Source organism: Gymnoscopelus braueri (assembly GCF_963280865.1).
Source record: "Gymnoscopelus braueri genome assembly, chromosome: 10".
Lineage (NCBI taxonomy): Eukaryota > Metazoa > Chordata > Actinopteri > Myctophiformes > Myctophidae > Gymnoscopelus > Gymnoscopelus braueri.
In genome coordinates, this window is record NC_137611.1 from 90,944 (window position 1) to 108,174 (window position 17,231).

General features: G+C 43.5%; 1 protein-coding gene across 1 annotated transcript in view; it reads left to right on the forward strand.

Annotated features, from left to right (window-relative positions):
• The window catches only part of LOC308094038 (NACHT, LRR and PYD domains-containing protein 3-like), a 54,719-nt gene extending 49,104 nt beyond the window's left edge, over positions 1 to 5,615 (forward strand). The window contains exon 13 of the mRNA XM_080440481.1: positions 4,066 to 5,615. Within this exon, the coding sequence (XP_080296607.1) occupies positions 4,066 to 4,622 (557 nt within the window). The 3' untranslated portion in view covers positions 4,623 to 5,615. The remainder of the gene's footprint in view (positions 1 to 4,065) is intronic.
• The last annotated feature ends 11,616 nt before the right edge of the window (positions 5,616 to 17,231 follow it).

Sequence of the window (17,231 nt, forward strand, 5' to 3'; positions counted from 1 at the left end):
CAAGCTCGCAGCGCACCACTTCGTGCCGCGCTGCGAGCTTATAGGTCTGCTATTCTAGATATGTTTTGAAAAATATTTAAATGTTTGGAAACAAGTTGAATAATTGTGATAGTTTTTAACATAAATCTTCTCTTCTGGGGTCCCTGGCACAAAATATTTTCAGATGGGGGTCCACAGACAAATATATGTAAATGTGGGGGTCCCTGGCACAACACATCTTCAGATGGGGGTCCACAGACCAATACATATAAATGTGGGGGTCCCTGGCACAAAACATTTTCAGATGGGGGTCCACAGACAAATACATATAAATGTGGGGGTCCTTCACACTAAAAGCTAGAATTACTGCTTTATAGAAGCATTTAAATAGTTAAATAATGATTCTTTAAAGAACGTTTCTTCTACGGCCTCAACAACCAGTTTCATGTGTGCGTGCGTGCGTGCGTGTGTGCGTGCGTGCGTGCGTGCGTGGTTATTATTTCCAATTTTCAATACTTTTACTTCTACTCCACTACATCTCAGAGTCAAATATTGTACTTTCACTCCACTACAATTAAAAAAAAAAAACTTTAGTTACTAGTTACTTTGTAGATTATTATTACAAAACATACATTAACCACTTCAGCCCTAAATACATTTCAGCCATTTGAAATTAGCAGATCTACAAGCTCACAATGCGTCACACTGCGACGCATTGTGAGCTTGTAGATCTGCTATTTTCAAAAGCTTTAAACACTTTTTATACATTTGAAAACTTGTGAAATGGGACATTCTGCATTATGAGTACTTTCTACTTTTGTAATTTAAGTATATTTTGATACCAATACTTTTGTACTTTTACTCAAGTACATTTTGAATTCCAGACTTTTACTTAATACTTTTACTTAAGTAAAACATTTGAGTACTGATGTATCTGATGTGTGCAACAACCCATATGTGGTATCTGAGAACCACAGACTTAAAGGTTTCTATTGCACTTTTGTAGTTGCCAACAACGCCATATTGTAGATAGTTTGTTGTTCCAGTGGTGAGTATGAAGGGTTGTAGAATGAATTGAGTCATCACTCCAGCAGTGAGGTTTCTTTGCTTCCATTTATTGCATAGTACAAACAGCTTTCTATGGAGACCCTGAGGTCCCCACCACACAACAGCCTGACGGCCGCTGAGTAACACACAATACAAGCTTACATTTCATAGTCTTTATAGCACATTCAGAGAAAGAGGAGGTACAGGTATGGGTGTGTCAGACTTCAAAGGTGAGCCCCCACCCGGCACAAACATTTGCAACTGTTAGGGCAGGAAGGGGGAATGGGAGACACACAGTAGACCTCTGTCTCCCAGGTAAACAACAAAGAGAATGTTAATTTTAACCCCACACCCCGGTCAGCCAACAGCCACCTCTCTGTCTCAATCCACTTCTTCTGTCTGACTGTAGGCTACTTGTAGAGTGAATATATGACCTAGATTTGTATCTATGTTTATTAAATATACACATCAGACCCCCCATGGGAGACCTTAAACGTCTTCCACAAACACGTATATTTCAAAAGAACCACAAAGAACCGCCCCCCATGAAAAGCGACTGGAACCCCAAACCAGGAAAAAAAATTAAACATTCAGGAAGACCAAAACAGCAAACAACATCACACAGAACAATGCACATTCAAGACCCAAGATTACATAGTACAGCGACACGGTGAATTACATCAAATAGACACATCCCCCAAAACTAATTAGCGTGCAGGATCCCTCTGTTAGCCTTTTAAACTCCAGGATAAAACATTACACAGCCACCACCCAGTAGAAGCTGACAGCATACAGTCGAATTACGCTCACCAAGCGATAACACCACCCCCCAAGATCAATGTCCCCCCCGCCTAGTCACCAAAATATACTCAAAGATAGCCTAATACTTATCCCTAAGTTTTACACCGTACCATCAAGCACATATGACAACTACAAACGGAAGTGCCTACACGGAAAAAAGAAGGCAGTGTACCCCCAATGAAACAATAACCCACAAAGTAAACTCACATTAAACACAAGAGACCAGAGAGTGAAACAACATCCCCACATCACTTCCCATGGCAGCCATTGCCCCATAGTTTAAACCACCCTCATCACAAAAACATAACCCCAGGTCCCATATGCGCAGTGTTCCACTCGATAATGTCTCTCTCGCAGTCTCCCTCAATGTCATCTTCTCACCCCAGCCGTGCTGTCCAGTGCCGTTCCCAGATTGTCCAACAGATAGCCGCATGTTTACAACAGAGCGCTCTACTCGCGATCGCTGAAGATGTGTTACCACACTCTTCACGAAGAACCCCTTCACCGTAAGTTCTCCACTCTGCTGGCACCCGCTGTCCTCTCCTCACAACATACCCGCTACGAAGAACCCCGTCCATCCACAGGCTCCCCGCTCTGCCGTCAGCACCGCAGCGCGCCCTTCTAGCGATCGCAGAAGATAAGTTGTGTAGCCAGATGAGTCGTGCAGCCGTCCTAGATCTGGTCATGAAGTCCTCTCCTTGTAGATTCTCGAAAAGTTGTCGTCATCCCGTGCCGATGTCCATAATCACCTACACGGTGGTTTCCCCACGTCTCAGGAAGAGAACGTGATCCGTACACCCACCGCAAGGCAAAAACGCCGCCGCATGTTCTTTCGACGCCTGGCTCAGTATCCCTGGAGACTGACGTCCCCAAAAAAACAAACCAACGCGACTGCCGACTTAAACGCCATATGATGTATCTGATGTGTGCAACAACCCATATGTGGTATCTGAGAACCACAGACTTAAAGGTTTCTATTGCACTTTTGTAGTTGCCAACAACGCCATATTGTAGATAATTTGTTGTTCCAGAGATGAGAATGAATGGTTGTAGAATGAATTGAGTCATCACTCCAGCAGTGAGGTTTCTTTGCTTCCATTTATTGCATAGTACAAACAGCTTTCTATGGAGACCCTGAGGTCCCCACCACACAACAGCCTGACGGCCGCTGAGTAACACACAATACAAGCTTACATGTCATAGTCTTTATAGCACATTCAGAGAAAGAGGAGGTACAGGTATGGGTGTGTCAGACTTCAAAGGTGAGCCCCCACCCGGCACAAACATTTGCAACTGTTAGGGCAGGAAGGGGGAATGGGAGACACACAGTAGACCTCTGTCTCCCAGGTAAACAACAAAGAGAATGTTAATTTTAACCCCACACCCCGGTCAGCCAACAGCCACCTCTCTGTCTCAATCCACTTCTTCTGTCTGACTGTAGGCTACTTGTAGAGTGAATATATGACCTAGATTTGTATCTATGTTTATGAAATATACACATCAGTACTTTTTCCACCACTGGTGCGTTCGTGCGTGCGTGCGTGCGTGCGTGCGTGCGTGCGTCTCTCAGTGGTGGAAAGTATTTCCAATTTTCAATTACTTTTACTTCTATTCCATTACATCTCAGAGTCAAATATTGTACTTTTTACTCCACTACAATTATTTGAAAACTTTAGTTACTAGTTACTTTGTAGATTTAGATTATTATTACAAAACATACATTAACCACTTCAGCTCTATATACAATTAAGCCATTTGAAAATAGCAGATCTACAAGCTCAAGCTTGTAGATCTGCTATTTTCAAAATATTTGTATACATTTGAAAACATGGGACGTTCTGCATGATGAGTACTTTCTACTTTTGTACTTTAAGTATATTTTGATACCAATAATTTTGTACTTTTACTTAAGGAAAAAATTTGAGTACTTTTCCCACCACTGGTGTGTGTGTGTGTGTGTGTGTGTGTGTGTGTGTGTGTGTGTGTGTGTGTGTGTGTGTGTGTGTGTGTGTGTGTGTGTGTGTGTGTGTGTGTGTGTGTGTGTGTGTGTGTGTGTGTGTGTGTACATGTGTGCTTGTGTCTGTATGTGTGTGTGTGTGTGTGTGTGTGTGTGTGTGTGTGTGTGTGTGTGTGTGTGTGTGTGTGTGTGTGTGTGTGTGTGTGTGTGTGTGTGTGTGTGTGTGTGTGTCACTCAGTGAATGATGTGTTTAATGTTTACTGTGTTGTTTTTCTCATCAGATTATCATCGTCTCACACTGGACACAAATACAGCATACAGAAGACTCTCTCTGTCTGAGAACAACAGGAAGGTGACACGTGATGACAGACAGGATCATCAGTATCCTCCTCATCCTGACAGGTTTGATGTACAGTATCAGGTTCTGTGTTCAGAGGGTCTGACTGGACGCTGTTACTGGGAGGTAGAGTGGGAGGGGAGAATGGTTTCTATAGCAGTGACTGACAGAGGAATCAGCAGGAAAGGAAAGGGTGATGACTGTAGGCTAGGACACAATGACATGTCCTGGAGTCTGGACTGTGAAAGAGGACTGTTAGGTAAAGGGTACAGTGTCAGACACAATAGTGAGCAGACTGACCTCCCTGTCAGTGCCTCTAGAGGCTCTAAGAGAGTAGCAGTGTATCTAGACTGTTCTGCTGGAACTCTGTCATTCTATGAAATATCAGAGGACATTCTGATACACCTGTACACCTTCAGGGACACATTCACTGATCCTCTCTATGCTGGGTTCTATGTTTACTTCTCCTTCTCCTCAGTGTTTCTGTGTGAGCAGAGATAGAGTCTCTATGTGAGGGTGACATCAGGTCGTCATGGTTACTCAACATGTCTGAGTGAGTCCAGGTTGTCATGGTTACCACAAGTACTTCAATCTGTAGATCAGTGTTTCTCAAACATGTTCATGTCAAGGACCCCCATATGAACATATTCTGTTCCAGGGACCCCCATATATATTTTTAAAGCGTTAGGATTTTTTTATCGGCCTCAGGTCTTAATGGGTTAATAAGAAAAACTGCAGATCTATAAGCTCACAACGCTTCGCCGCTTGTAGATCTGTAACTGAATCAACTGATTCAATCATTTAGCTGGGGACCCCCTGGAACCCCTGGGGGTCCCCAGACCACACTTTGAGAACCATCTAGACACTGTTTCTCAACATCAGGTCCGGGGCCCACTAGGGGTCCATATGGACTCTTACAGCAGTGGTTCTCAAACCTGTTCAAGTCAAGGACCCCCAGATTAATATGTGTTTGGGCTGCGGACCCCCATCTGAAAATGTGTTGTGCCAGGGACCCCCATCTGAAAACGTGTTGTGTCAGAGACCCCCATCTGAAAATGTGTTGTGCCAGGGACCCCCATCTGAAAACGTGTTGTGTCAGGGACCCCCATCTGAAAATGTGTTGTGCCAGGGACCCCCATCTGAAAACGTGTTGTGCCAGGGACCCCCATCTGAAAACGTGTTGTGCCAGGGACCCCCATCTGAAAATGTGTTGTGCCAGGGACCCCCATCTGAAAATGTGTAGTGTCAGGGACCCCCATCTGAAAATGTGTTGTGCCAGGGACCCCCATCTGAAAATGTGTTGTGTCAGGGACCCCCAGAGGAGAAGATTTATGTTTACCAGAAAAATCTAAATTATTCAAAATGTTCCAACCATTTTCAATACTTTTCTTTTTTCAAAAACAGCAGATCTACAAGCTCACAGCGCAGCACTTTGTGCCGCGCTGTGAGCTTGTAGATCTGCTGTTTTTGTGTAGCCAATGCATAACATTATAAAGTGGTTAAAATGATTGTGATGATGTTAACTACTTTCGCTGGGGAACCCCCCCCCCCCCCCCCCCAAGGACAGACCTGTAAGGGTCCATTTGGTTCCATTTAAACACTCTCAGAGTTACAGACCTGTAAGGGTCCATTTGGACCCCTTGGGGGTCCCCAGACCTGACATTGAAAAGCGGTGGTCTAGACCAGAGGTTCTCAAAGTGTGGTCCGGGGACCCCCAGGGGTCCTTGAGGGGGTTCCAGGGAGGGTTTAAAGTTAAACATATATAAATTGGCGTTTTGGAAATAGCAGATCTACAAGCTGAACGTGTGAACTTGTAGATCTGCCATTTTCAAATACATCTTGGAACACGTTTTGATTATGTTTTGAAACATTTTAATATCACAGATCTTGTATGGGGGTCCCTGGTACAACATGTTTTCAGAGGAGGGGTCCACGGAAATCCTCTCTAACACCAGTTCACTATAGTCTCCTTTTCTTTGATTCAGTCATCACCACAGGGAGATCAGATTACATCAGATTAGATTACAATAGATCAGATTACATTACATTACATTAGATTAGATTAGATTAGATTACAATAGATCAGATTACATTACATTACATTACATTACATTACATTACATTACATTACATTAGATTAGATTAGATTACAATAGATCAGATTACATTACATTACATTACATTACATTACATTACATTAGATTAGATCAGATTAGATTACAATAGATCAGATTACATTAGATTACATTACATTACATTACATTAGATTAGATTAGATTAGATTAGATTAGATTAGATTAGATTAGATTAGATTAGATCAGATCAGATTAGATTAGACAGCGCTGCACAAACCTCCACTCCACAGATGTATAAATATGTATCATATATCATAATACTGATGATGATGATGATAATGTAAATATCAGTGTCATACGTGTGTCTCTCATGTAGAAACACACTCATGTATTTGATATAAATATGTATCATAAATAGTGATGATGTAAATATCAGTGTCATACGTGTGTCTCTCATGTAGAAACACACTCATGTATTTGATATAAATATATATCATAAATAGTGATGATGTAAATATCAGGGTCATACGTGTGTCTCTCATGTAGAAACACACTCATGTATTTGATGTCTATTTGACACAACAGAGTGAGGAACAGTGTGTGTTTGACTCTGGATTCAAACATCCACTAAATGCATTCATTCATCAATGAAGTCAAATCATTCATTGTTTATCTATTGATTCATTATTAGATCATTGTTTCATTGTGTTGTTTTCATTCCATATTATTCTCATTCTTCATAATGTTTCATTTCATGTGTTATTGTACGATCATTAAAGATGACATCATCTTCTCAGAGAGAGAGAGATTATTGTAAGGTCATTTGTAGAAGTAAACTGTAATTGTTTAATAAATGTTTTGAAAGTCTGTCGTTGTTCCTGTGTATTAATATTATTAGGACATTATTTCTGTTGCTTGCAGTGGTGGAAAGTAACTAAGTACATTTACTCAAGTACTGTATTTTCTTTTACTTTACTGGAGTGTTTCCAATTATTTTTTTACAATTTAACTTCTACTCCACTACATCTCAAAGGCAGATATTTTTACTCCACTACAATGATTTGAACACTTTACTTACTAGTTACTTTGTAGATTTTTAGTATTATAACAAACCACTTCAGACCTATATATAAACTTCCACAATTTGAAAGTAGCTGATCTACAAGCTCACACCGCGTCGCTTTGTGACGCGTTGTGAGCTTGTAGATCTGCTATTTTCAAAGGATTTTTATTCATTGTATACATTTGAAAACGGGACATTCTGCATAATGAGTACTTTTACTTTTGGTACTTTAAGTGCATTTTGATGCCAATACTTTGGCAAACTCCCTCTGGAGTGAGTTTGTAAATATCAGCCTGATCTCCAGAGATTACCGTAACATTGCACGGAACGAGTGCACTTCATTCCGTGGATAGTCGCCTAGAAACCCCGAAATTGCGTGCATATGTACGGCGAGTCCCACGGTGGGCGTAACCAGTCGCAACCCGGAAAAACCCGGAAGCAGAGCAGTCCCCACAACAAAATTTACGATTCTGTGCCTATCGGTACATAACTCAAACGGCGCTGAGTAGGCACAGGCGAACGTCACAACGTGACTGCGCGCCTCCGAAATGGTTTTGTCACAAAGGGAGCGCCGTACATATGCACGCAATTTGGGGGTTTCGAGGCGGCTATCCACGGAATGAAGTGCACTCGTTCCGTGCAATGTTACGGTAATCTCTGGAGATCGGGTTGGTAAATATAGTGTTCCTCTGGAGTGAGTGTGTAAATATAGTGTCTCTCTGGAGTGAGTGTGTAAATATAGTGTTCCTCTGGAGTGAGTGTGTAAATATAGTGTCCCTCTGGAGTGAGTGTGTAAATATAGTGTTCCTCTGGAGTGAGTGTGTAAATATAGTGTTCCTCTGGAGTGAGTGTGTAAATATAGTGTTCCTCTGGAGTGAGTGTGTAAATATAGTGTTCCTCTGGAGTGAGTGTGTAAATATAGTGTTCCTCTGGAGTGAGTGTGTAAATATAGTGTCCCTCTGGAGTGAGTGTGTAAATATAGTGTTCCTCTGGCGTGAGTGTGTAAATATAGTGTTCCTCTGGAGTGAGGAGCTGGGATGCATGTCCCGTGGTCTCACCAGGTCATGCACTTAGTTCGTGTTGCTGTCAAATCTAGATATTAAAACTTGTGTCAGGTATATTTATATCACCATCAGTCAGTCAATCAATGCAATTTGAAATGTCCCTCTGGAGTGAGTGTGTAAATATAGTGTCCCTCTATATATCTATATAGCTTTGCTGTTTGCATCTTCAATTAACCAATCTAGAATCCCCATGTCAAAGAGTGTAACATTAGACCAGGGGGTCCCCAGCAGAACCTGCAGCAGAACTGAAATTGCTTTAGGACAAATTGCTTTAGGAAAGACCTGAAATTGCTTTAGGACAACCCGGCTCTTACGTGTCTGCTAAGGTACTGCGCAGCCTGTGTGGAGAGAGTCTCTTACGTGCGGTGTTTGGGAAACGGCACGTAGACCCTTCATAAGGACCCTTATGTAAGTCCCTACGCAGCATCTCTTTGGGAAACGAGGCCAATGAGTGTTCCTATGGCTGTGTATGGAAGACATGCAATAATATCCTGCTGTATTGTAACCTTATCAATCACTGGAAAAACAACCCAACGTTCATCTAGAGTACTGCTGATGATTGTAGAGTGGGCAATTAGACTGGAGCAAGCTCAGATAAATTATAAGTTGTAGTTGTAACTATTACAAACTATTCATATCCAACACAAAGGTTTTTGCTAGGCAAAAATACACCCTTTGCCATGCACTTATTGCCATGCATATAGGCTCACATCTACACCTTTTGTCATTCATATGTATTGATGTTATAACATATGAAATGTAATGTTTTCATATTGGTCAAGGTGCGCTGTCACAATGTTTCCGCATTACATCTGCATGTTTTTATAGTGTGTGCGTGTCCGCGCATTTCACGCACGTGCACGAAAATGCACGTGCACGTGACTGCGCATGCATGTACGCTCCCCGCTTCTAAAAGTAGCACTAAAACACTGAACACACCCACTGCCACATTGGATATGTTATCCAATTAATTCTTGTTCATATTCCATCCTGATTGGCTAAGATTCACATCTAAAGTTTGCTGTAGTGGCTTGTTTGAACAAAATGCCGCAAATCATGAACGCAGCGTCCGATTGCGGTCAAACTTTGCACGCACATTCACACTATGTTGAGGAACAAATGCCACCCTTTTTAACATTGGCCTGTTATAGCGCTACCAGCAGGTCTAATTTTGCAAAGCAAATTTTTGGAACACAATTCCAGGGCCACAAACCAACAGTCACTGAACATGTTTCACTGCCACACCGGGCCCCAACATGACAGCAACATGTTTCACTGTCACACCGGGCCCCAACATGACAGCAACATGTTTCACTGCCACACCGGGCCCCAACATGACAGCAACATGTTTCACTACCACACCGGGCCCCAACATGACAGCAACATGTTTCACTGCCACACCGGGCCCCAACATGACAGCAACATGTTTCGCTGCCACACCGGGCCCCAACATGACAACAACATGTTTCACTGCCACACCGGGCCCCAACATGACAGCAACATGTTTCACTGCCACACCGGGCCCCAACATGACAGCAACATGTTTCACTACCACACCGGGCCCCAACATGACAGCAACATGTTTCACTACCACACCGGGCCCCAACATGACAGCAACATGTTTCACTACCACACCGGGCCCCAACATGACAGCAACATGTTTCACTGCCACACCGGGCCCCAACATGACAGCAACATGTTTCAGTGCCACACCGGGCCCCAACATGACAGCAACATGTTTCAGTGCCACACCGGGCCCCAACATGACAGCAATATGTTTCAGTGCCACACCGGGCCCCAACATGACAGCAACATGTTTCGCTGCCACACCGGGCCCCAACATGACAACAACATGTTTCACTACCACACCGGGCCCCAACATGACAGCAACATGTTTCACTGCCACACCGGGCCCCAACATGACAGCAACATGTTTCACTACCACACCGGGCCCCAACATGACAGCAACATGTTTCACTGTCACACCGGGCCCCAACATGACAGCAACATGTTTCGCTGCCACACCGGGCCCCAACATGACAGCAACATGTTTCGCTGCCACACCGGGCCCCAACATGACAGCAACATGTTTCACTGCCACACCGGGCCCCAACATGGCAGAAACATGTTTCACTGCCACACCGGGCCCCAACATGACAGCAACATGTTTCACTGCCACACCGGGCCCCAACATGACAGCAACATTTTTCGCTGCCACACCGGGCCCCAACATGACAGCAACATGTTTCACTGCCACACCGGGCCCCAACATGACAGCAACATGTTTCACTGCCACACCGGGCCCCAACATGACAGCAACATGTTTCACTGCCACACCGGGCCCCAACATGACATCAACATGTTTCACTGCCACACCGGGCCCCAACATGACAGCAACATGTTTCACTGCCACACCGGGCCCCAACATGACAGCAACATGTTTCACTGCCACACCGGGCCCCAACATGACAGCAACATGTTTCACTGCCACACAGAGCTACTGTACATCTTGAACCACATCAGCACATGACGCAAACAGCATCAAACACAAACAGCATCAAACACAAACAACATACAACAAAAACATCATACAACACAAACTGCAGCAGCAGCATCCAGAAAAGGAAAAGGAAAAATTATGTATGTCACAATTATTACGTAATCACCTGAGAGCAAGTATTTCAGATAATCGCAATACTTTTTCGGATAATTGACATAATCATTTCCATGTTGAAAAATGTTCATATGTTTTCAAACATTTTCAAAAATAGTGGAAATAGCAGACTGCTATTTCCACTATTCATGTTTTTGTTAAAGTATAAAGTTATTGAGTTATGCAAGTTATTTGTCATATCTGACCTGAGCACCTTTTGTTTACGAAGACAGACACATTTTTATTAATAATGTTACAATGTTCAGTGTACGATGCAATAATTAATTAATTCGGACTAGTTAATCCCAATTATTTGAGCAACAATTAATCGTCAAGTAAAATGTCATAATCGTGACAGTCCTAAAGAGGTTCTTACTTTGAGTCGTCTTCATCAGCCGTCTTCAGGGGAAACCCCCGAGAAGGACAAGGTCTTCGGCCGTTCGACCGTGCGGACCAAGTCTTCGGAGGAATCCCCCATGCAGACAAACCCATGGATAGAGAGAGATCTCCAGATCTCCATCACTAGGGCAGGGCATCCTCCATGAGCCTTCCAGCGGGCGTCTCCCATCATCTCCATCCTCCATACTGGTTAGCTTCACCAGTACTTTACATCTCTCTGGTTAGCTTCACCAGTACTTTACATCTCTCTGGTTAGCTTCACCAGTACTTTATCAGAGGTGGATGGTCTGGGTTGGTTAAACTGTAGGTGAGAACCCCAGTCTTCTGGGCATTTACGTATGTGTGTGTGTGTGTGTGTGTGTGTGTGTGTGTGTGTGTGTGTGTGTGTGTGTGTGTGTGTGTGTTTATAAAATAATTTAAAAAAAGTATCTGAAAGAAAGAAAGAAAAATTAATTCAAGTAACCGATAGCCACGTATACGTATACGTATACTTTATCCTGTCACAACATGCAGCCTAGTATACGTATACTGCATCCTGTCACAGCATACACAGCCTAGTATACGTAGAGCTTGTAGATCGGCTATTTTCACAATGTTTGCCTCTTTTTCTTACGTAACATTTGGCCAATTTAGTATTAAAAGTCATAATTGTAACTTTATAAATGTGCAAATACCCTGTATACACTTATAGTGGCGGCCATTTTGTCACTGATAGAAAACCCATTAATGTTTCCCATGGATATTTCCGAAAATATTTTTTATAAATGATGTTAAGCCTGGAACCAAGCCATCCAGGATCCTGATGAATGTGCCCAGTGGTGCAAAAAGCACTCAAAATCTTTACTTGAGTAAAAGTACCAATACAGCCATTTTCAAATACTCTAGAAGTACAAGTCTGGTATTCAAACTTTACTTCAGTAAAAGAACAAAAGTATTGGCATCAAAATATACTTAAAGTACCAAAAGTAAAAGTACTCATTATGCACAAAGCGTTACAATGTGTCACGTTGTGATTTTGTAGATCGGCTATTTTCAAATAGCCTAACTAGGCTATAGGGCTGAAGTGGTATGTTTTGTAATAATAATCCAAATCTACAAAAAAAATGGTAACCAAAGTTTTCAAATAATTGTAGTGGAGTAAAATATTTGTCTCTTGCATGGAGTGGAGTAGAAGTAAAAGTATTGAAAATGTAAAATACTCCAGTAAAGTAAAAGCGTCTCAAAATTGTACAGTAGCCTACTTGAGTACATGTACTTAGTTACTTTACACCACTGACTAGGCCTGCAAACACAGCTCAACAATACAACATATTCACTTCACATCACACAACAATGCTTCATCCTGACTAGTTGTTGCTTTACCAAGTAAAATAAAAGTGAAATTAAACACAAATTCCATCAATTCCTTTAATGCTAAGCCGCTAATTAGCTAAGCTAAGTCACCTGCAGAAACTCACCTCAGTTTGGTCAGATGGAGAAAATGTCTCGTCACAAACGTGTTTTAGCAGCTTTCACCACTCTGGTAAACACTGACAACTCTACACAACGTTCATGTGGAGTAAAGTTGCATTATGAGTTGTTTATTTTGCTCTTTTACTTCCAAATTTAGCAGAGCTTGTAACAAACTCTGTCTGTCTGTCTGTCTGTGCGTGTGCGTGTGTGTATGTGTGTGTAAGGGGGGGGGCGAGGCTGACAATTGGAGGACTTATAAAGCCCGCCCCTCCCTCCCTGCTTCCTAGGGAGTGTGGAGCAATAACTAACTACCTCCCAGGGCAGGGTTTCTCAAAGTGGGTCCCCCGTGGCCAGTGGTGTGAAGTAACTAAGTACATTTACTCAAGTACTGTACTTACGTATTCTCACTTTACTGGAGTATTTCCAAATTTCAATACTTTTACTTCTACTCCACTACATCTCAGAGGAAAATATTGTACTTTTACAATTATTTGAAAACTTTAGTTACTAGTTACTTTGCACTTTAGATTATTACATTATAGAACATACATTAGCCACTTTAGCCCTATTTTATATATAGAATAATTTCAAACATTTTAGTACTTTTACTTTTGGTACTTTAAGTACCTTTTGATACCAATACTTTTGTACTTTTACTCAAGTACATTTTGAATTCTGGACTTTTACTTGTAACAGAGTACTTCTGCATTGCAGTATTGATACTTTTACTAAAAAACATTTGATTACTTTTTCCACCACGGGCCGTAGCACCCTAGGGTGCCGTGACACAAATCCAGGGGTTCCACAGCAGGATGCTTTGATAATAGATTCTGACAAGTCCGGGAAAAGACGCGCTGTGATTGGCCAGTAGTCAATGCACTGTGATTGGCCAGTAGTCACTTTGAGTAGCAGCTTCCCCTGCGGTAGAGCCTTGTATTGGATACAGGTCGCTCCAATGAACTGCAGAGACCAATGAGGTGTCTAGGTTTCTATATCTATGGTGTGATGTCCCACTCTAGGCTACAGTGGGTGTGTGTCAGTTGGGTTGCCTCCTAACTCTGCTTATTCCTAGGTGAGCAGGCCTGTAATCAGGCTTGATGGCTCATGGAGGGCACCTGGGCCCGGTGCCTCCAGAGCCTTCAAGTTCAGCTCATGTCATTCTCTCTTAAGAGAGACTCACAGAGATGACAGACCTGCCAGCACTCTTCCCTCAGTGCTCCATGTTCTTTTTCTTATAGGCTTGGCTTTCCATCCACACACCTGCACTACACCATATTCCACACAGCATAGTATACACGTTCAAATGTGGCGAGGTTGAAATAACAATATTTTGCTAATAGTAGCCGACTACGCCACCTGGGATTATGGAGCCCAGGACTCCACCAAAATCAGTGTAAAATACACAGAAACCAATGACATCAAACAGGTTTGTTTACCAGGGGTTTAGCAGAATTGAACCACAACAAACCAAGGATGCAAGAAACAGATTTATTGCCAAATGTACAAAATGATTAAAACAAAAGTATCAGGTGATCAGAGTCCTACTAGTAGCAATGTCCGTATGGTCCTTGTTTAAGGAGCAGAGCACAGTCCATAAAGTCCATATAGTTTATCAGTCCTTCTCCTCTTCTCCCAGGGGGTCTCCTTTAAGGGTCAATAAAATAATTCACATCAGTTACACTGTCCCACAACGGCCTACTGTCTACAACACTCAATGCACACACAAATAAGAGCTACAAAGTATTAAGTTTAACAGCATATAAAAGCATGCTCCAATTCATAATAAACCAGGCCAGGACTAGTGTTCACAAATGAATTAAATGTCCCAAACTGGAGCCTTCGAGTGGGGGCTGAATAACTAATAAACACACAAACTAAAATAATGGATTTAAAATAGCAGGTACACAGTGCACACACGCCGTCAAGCGTCACAAGAGGGGTATTTAGCTTTGAAGAGGGGCAAGGCTTAACTTGGCCCCTCTGCCGAGTTGATTTGGCTTCCCCTCTCTCACTCCTGTCGCCTCATGGAGTAAACAGCACCACCAACGATCTACGCCCGTCCAACGTGGCTGCTGCCTCCCCTCCTGGCTGCACCGCTGCTCTGTTGGAGCTTCTAGTGCATTCTCTCTAATGGCGTCCTCCCTCAGCCCCCCCACGGACGGGACCTCTCACAGGCGGACAGGCCACGCCTCCACTGGTGCCATAAGCAACCATTTCCCCGGCTGGGGTGTCCCTGTCCTCGATGCCCCGACTCGGCCCCGTCCGCGGTGGCTCTCCTTCCCTCCAGCCAGGTCTCCGTCCTCCGCCCTCTGTTCCTCTCCACAGCTCTGCTCTGTCTGCACTGCTCTCTGCCTTTTAAAGGCTGCATGCCCAGGTGCACCCAATCAAGCAGGTGCAGGTCCTTTCTCAATGAACTCATTTAAACTCTACTAGACCATACCCGGTGAAGGGCGCAGGCGAAAATAGTTGCAAACTTGGGGTTATTGCATGAACCTTGCCTCAATGGGGAAGAAGCAGTTTTCCAGGAAAGAAAGGTGCAAGGCTGGCAGGTTGTGCAGTTTGTCATGACAGACTCTGCAGAATGGGTGAATGTCAGCGGTGGCTTTTATGAGAGCGGTTTTGGTGTTGTGTGATGGGCAGAAGCCGGATTGTGACCTATGTGGTGGCAGAAGTTGCTGGAACAGTGCGGGATAATAGTTTATCCCTGTAACAAACAACTTTGCCAACCACCAATTGGTCAGCTGATCCTGAAGTTCATTAGGGGGGAAAACCCTATTAATAGTAGTGTTTTGAAGTGGATTCTTTGTTTGACCGGGGGCCACTGCAGGTTGTGTAGGACTGGTGTGAGATGGTCTCTGGAACGGGTGCTGGTGAGCAGGCAAGCCAGTGATATTTCTGTGAAGTGGTAAGCAGCGTCATTGTCAGCATCAGTTATGTAGATTAATGTGAAATGGCACATGTAACAATGCAACAGACGTACCTCATTTGTGAAGGAGCACTTCCGCATGAAGGAAAGTTGCAACGGCCTCAGGTTCCACAGATTGTCATGCATGGCAGAGGCTGCAGAATGGGAGAAACAGAGAAGACGGGAAGGAACCACACAATGTGAGACGTCCACCATGGATCATGTGACAGTAAAGGCAGTGTTTTTTGTGTGAAGTGGTAGGCATTGTCAGTTATGTAGAGCAATCAGAAATGACACAAGGAAGAATGCAACAACCTTACCTCAATGGGGAAGAAGCAGTCATCATGGCAAACCCGAGAACAGTGTGCAGAACATAACTGGCAATGAAGTATGGGGATTATGTATGGGTTAATATTTCTTTGTATACAACATTGTTCATTTCAGTGCGTTTGGTGTTGTCCTCCTCATTGATTAGCAAGAATCTGAGTTGCAGGGGGTTGCCAACTCTGCTTGCTGCCACATACAATTGTCCATGTGAGAAGAGGTCTTTCACAGAGTAGACACCCACATGTGACAGTGACTGACCTTGTGACTTGTTGACAGTCATGGCAAAGCAAGGGCGTACAGGAAACTGTTTGCGGGTGAGAGTGAAGGGGAAAATATTCTGAGACGGTGAGATAGGAATCCTAGGGATGAGTAGCTGGGCGCCGGCATGAATCCCAGATACCAGCTGTGCTAGGAGAAGATGTGGGCTGACTTGCTGCAGGATGTAGCGTGAGCCATTACAATGGCCATGTACTATATCAAAGTTCCGCAGCAGCATTATGATCATGCCAACCTTCAGTGACAGGCGATGCGGTGGCATGCCTGATGGACAAAGCGTGTTGAGGAATTCCACTGGGTAGTTATGGCTGTCATCTGCCTCCACGGTATCCACACTGTGGAGGATGTGCTCCTGACCTGGGAATGTTTGGGCAATGTAGTGATTGACTGCATCTACTTCTGCATTAGTTGGGCAGAGGATTGCCCTCTCATAAAGCCATTGATGGTTGTGCATATTGTGGGTGAGGTTCTCAAATACCCAGTCGACCATGTTGTGCAGAGTTGATCCTGGCATGAGAAAGCGATCCATAATTGCGACAGTAAATTCTCCCTTATCCTGGATTGTGGGGATTTTCCCCTCTCCCAAATCAAGGAGAAACTGGTGGAACACAACATCATCTTCCATGCTGCCTGATGTCGCCTGCGTTATGCGCATGTTGATTGTGAGTTTCATGGTTTGAACATGTTTCCATAGAAGGGAACTCTTCAGGCATCTGAGATGATCTGAGGTCGTGTGCCATGGGGAACGATTGGTAGTATCTGCCACCAGTCTCCACTGAAGATGGTGGTAATGCCTGAGGGTGTAATGTGAAAGATGCTCTATTATTGACAATTGTTATGAATGAGATAATGTGATGTGTTGGTTTTGTAGTTGTGTTTGTCTTGTAATGAGTAGC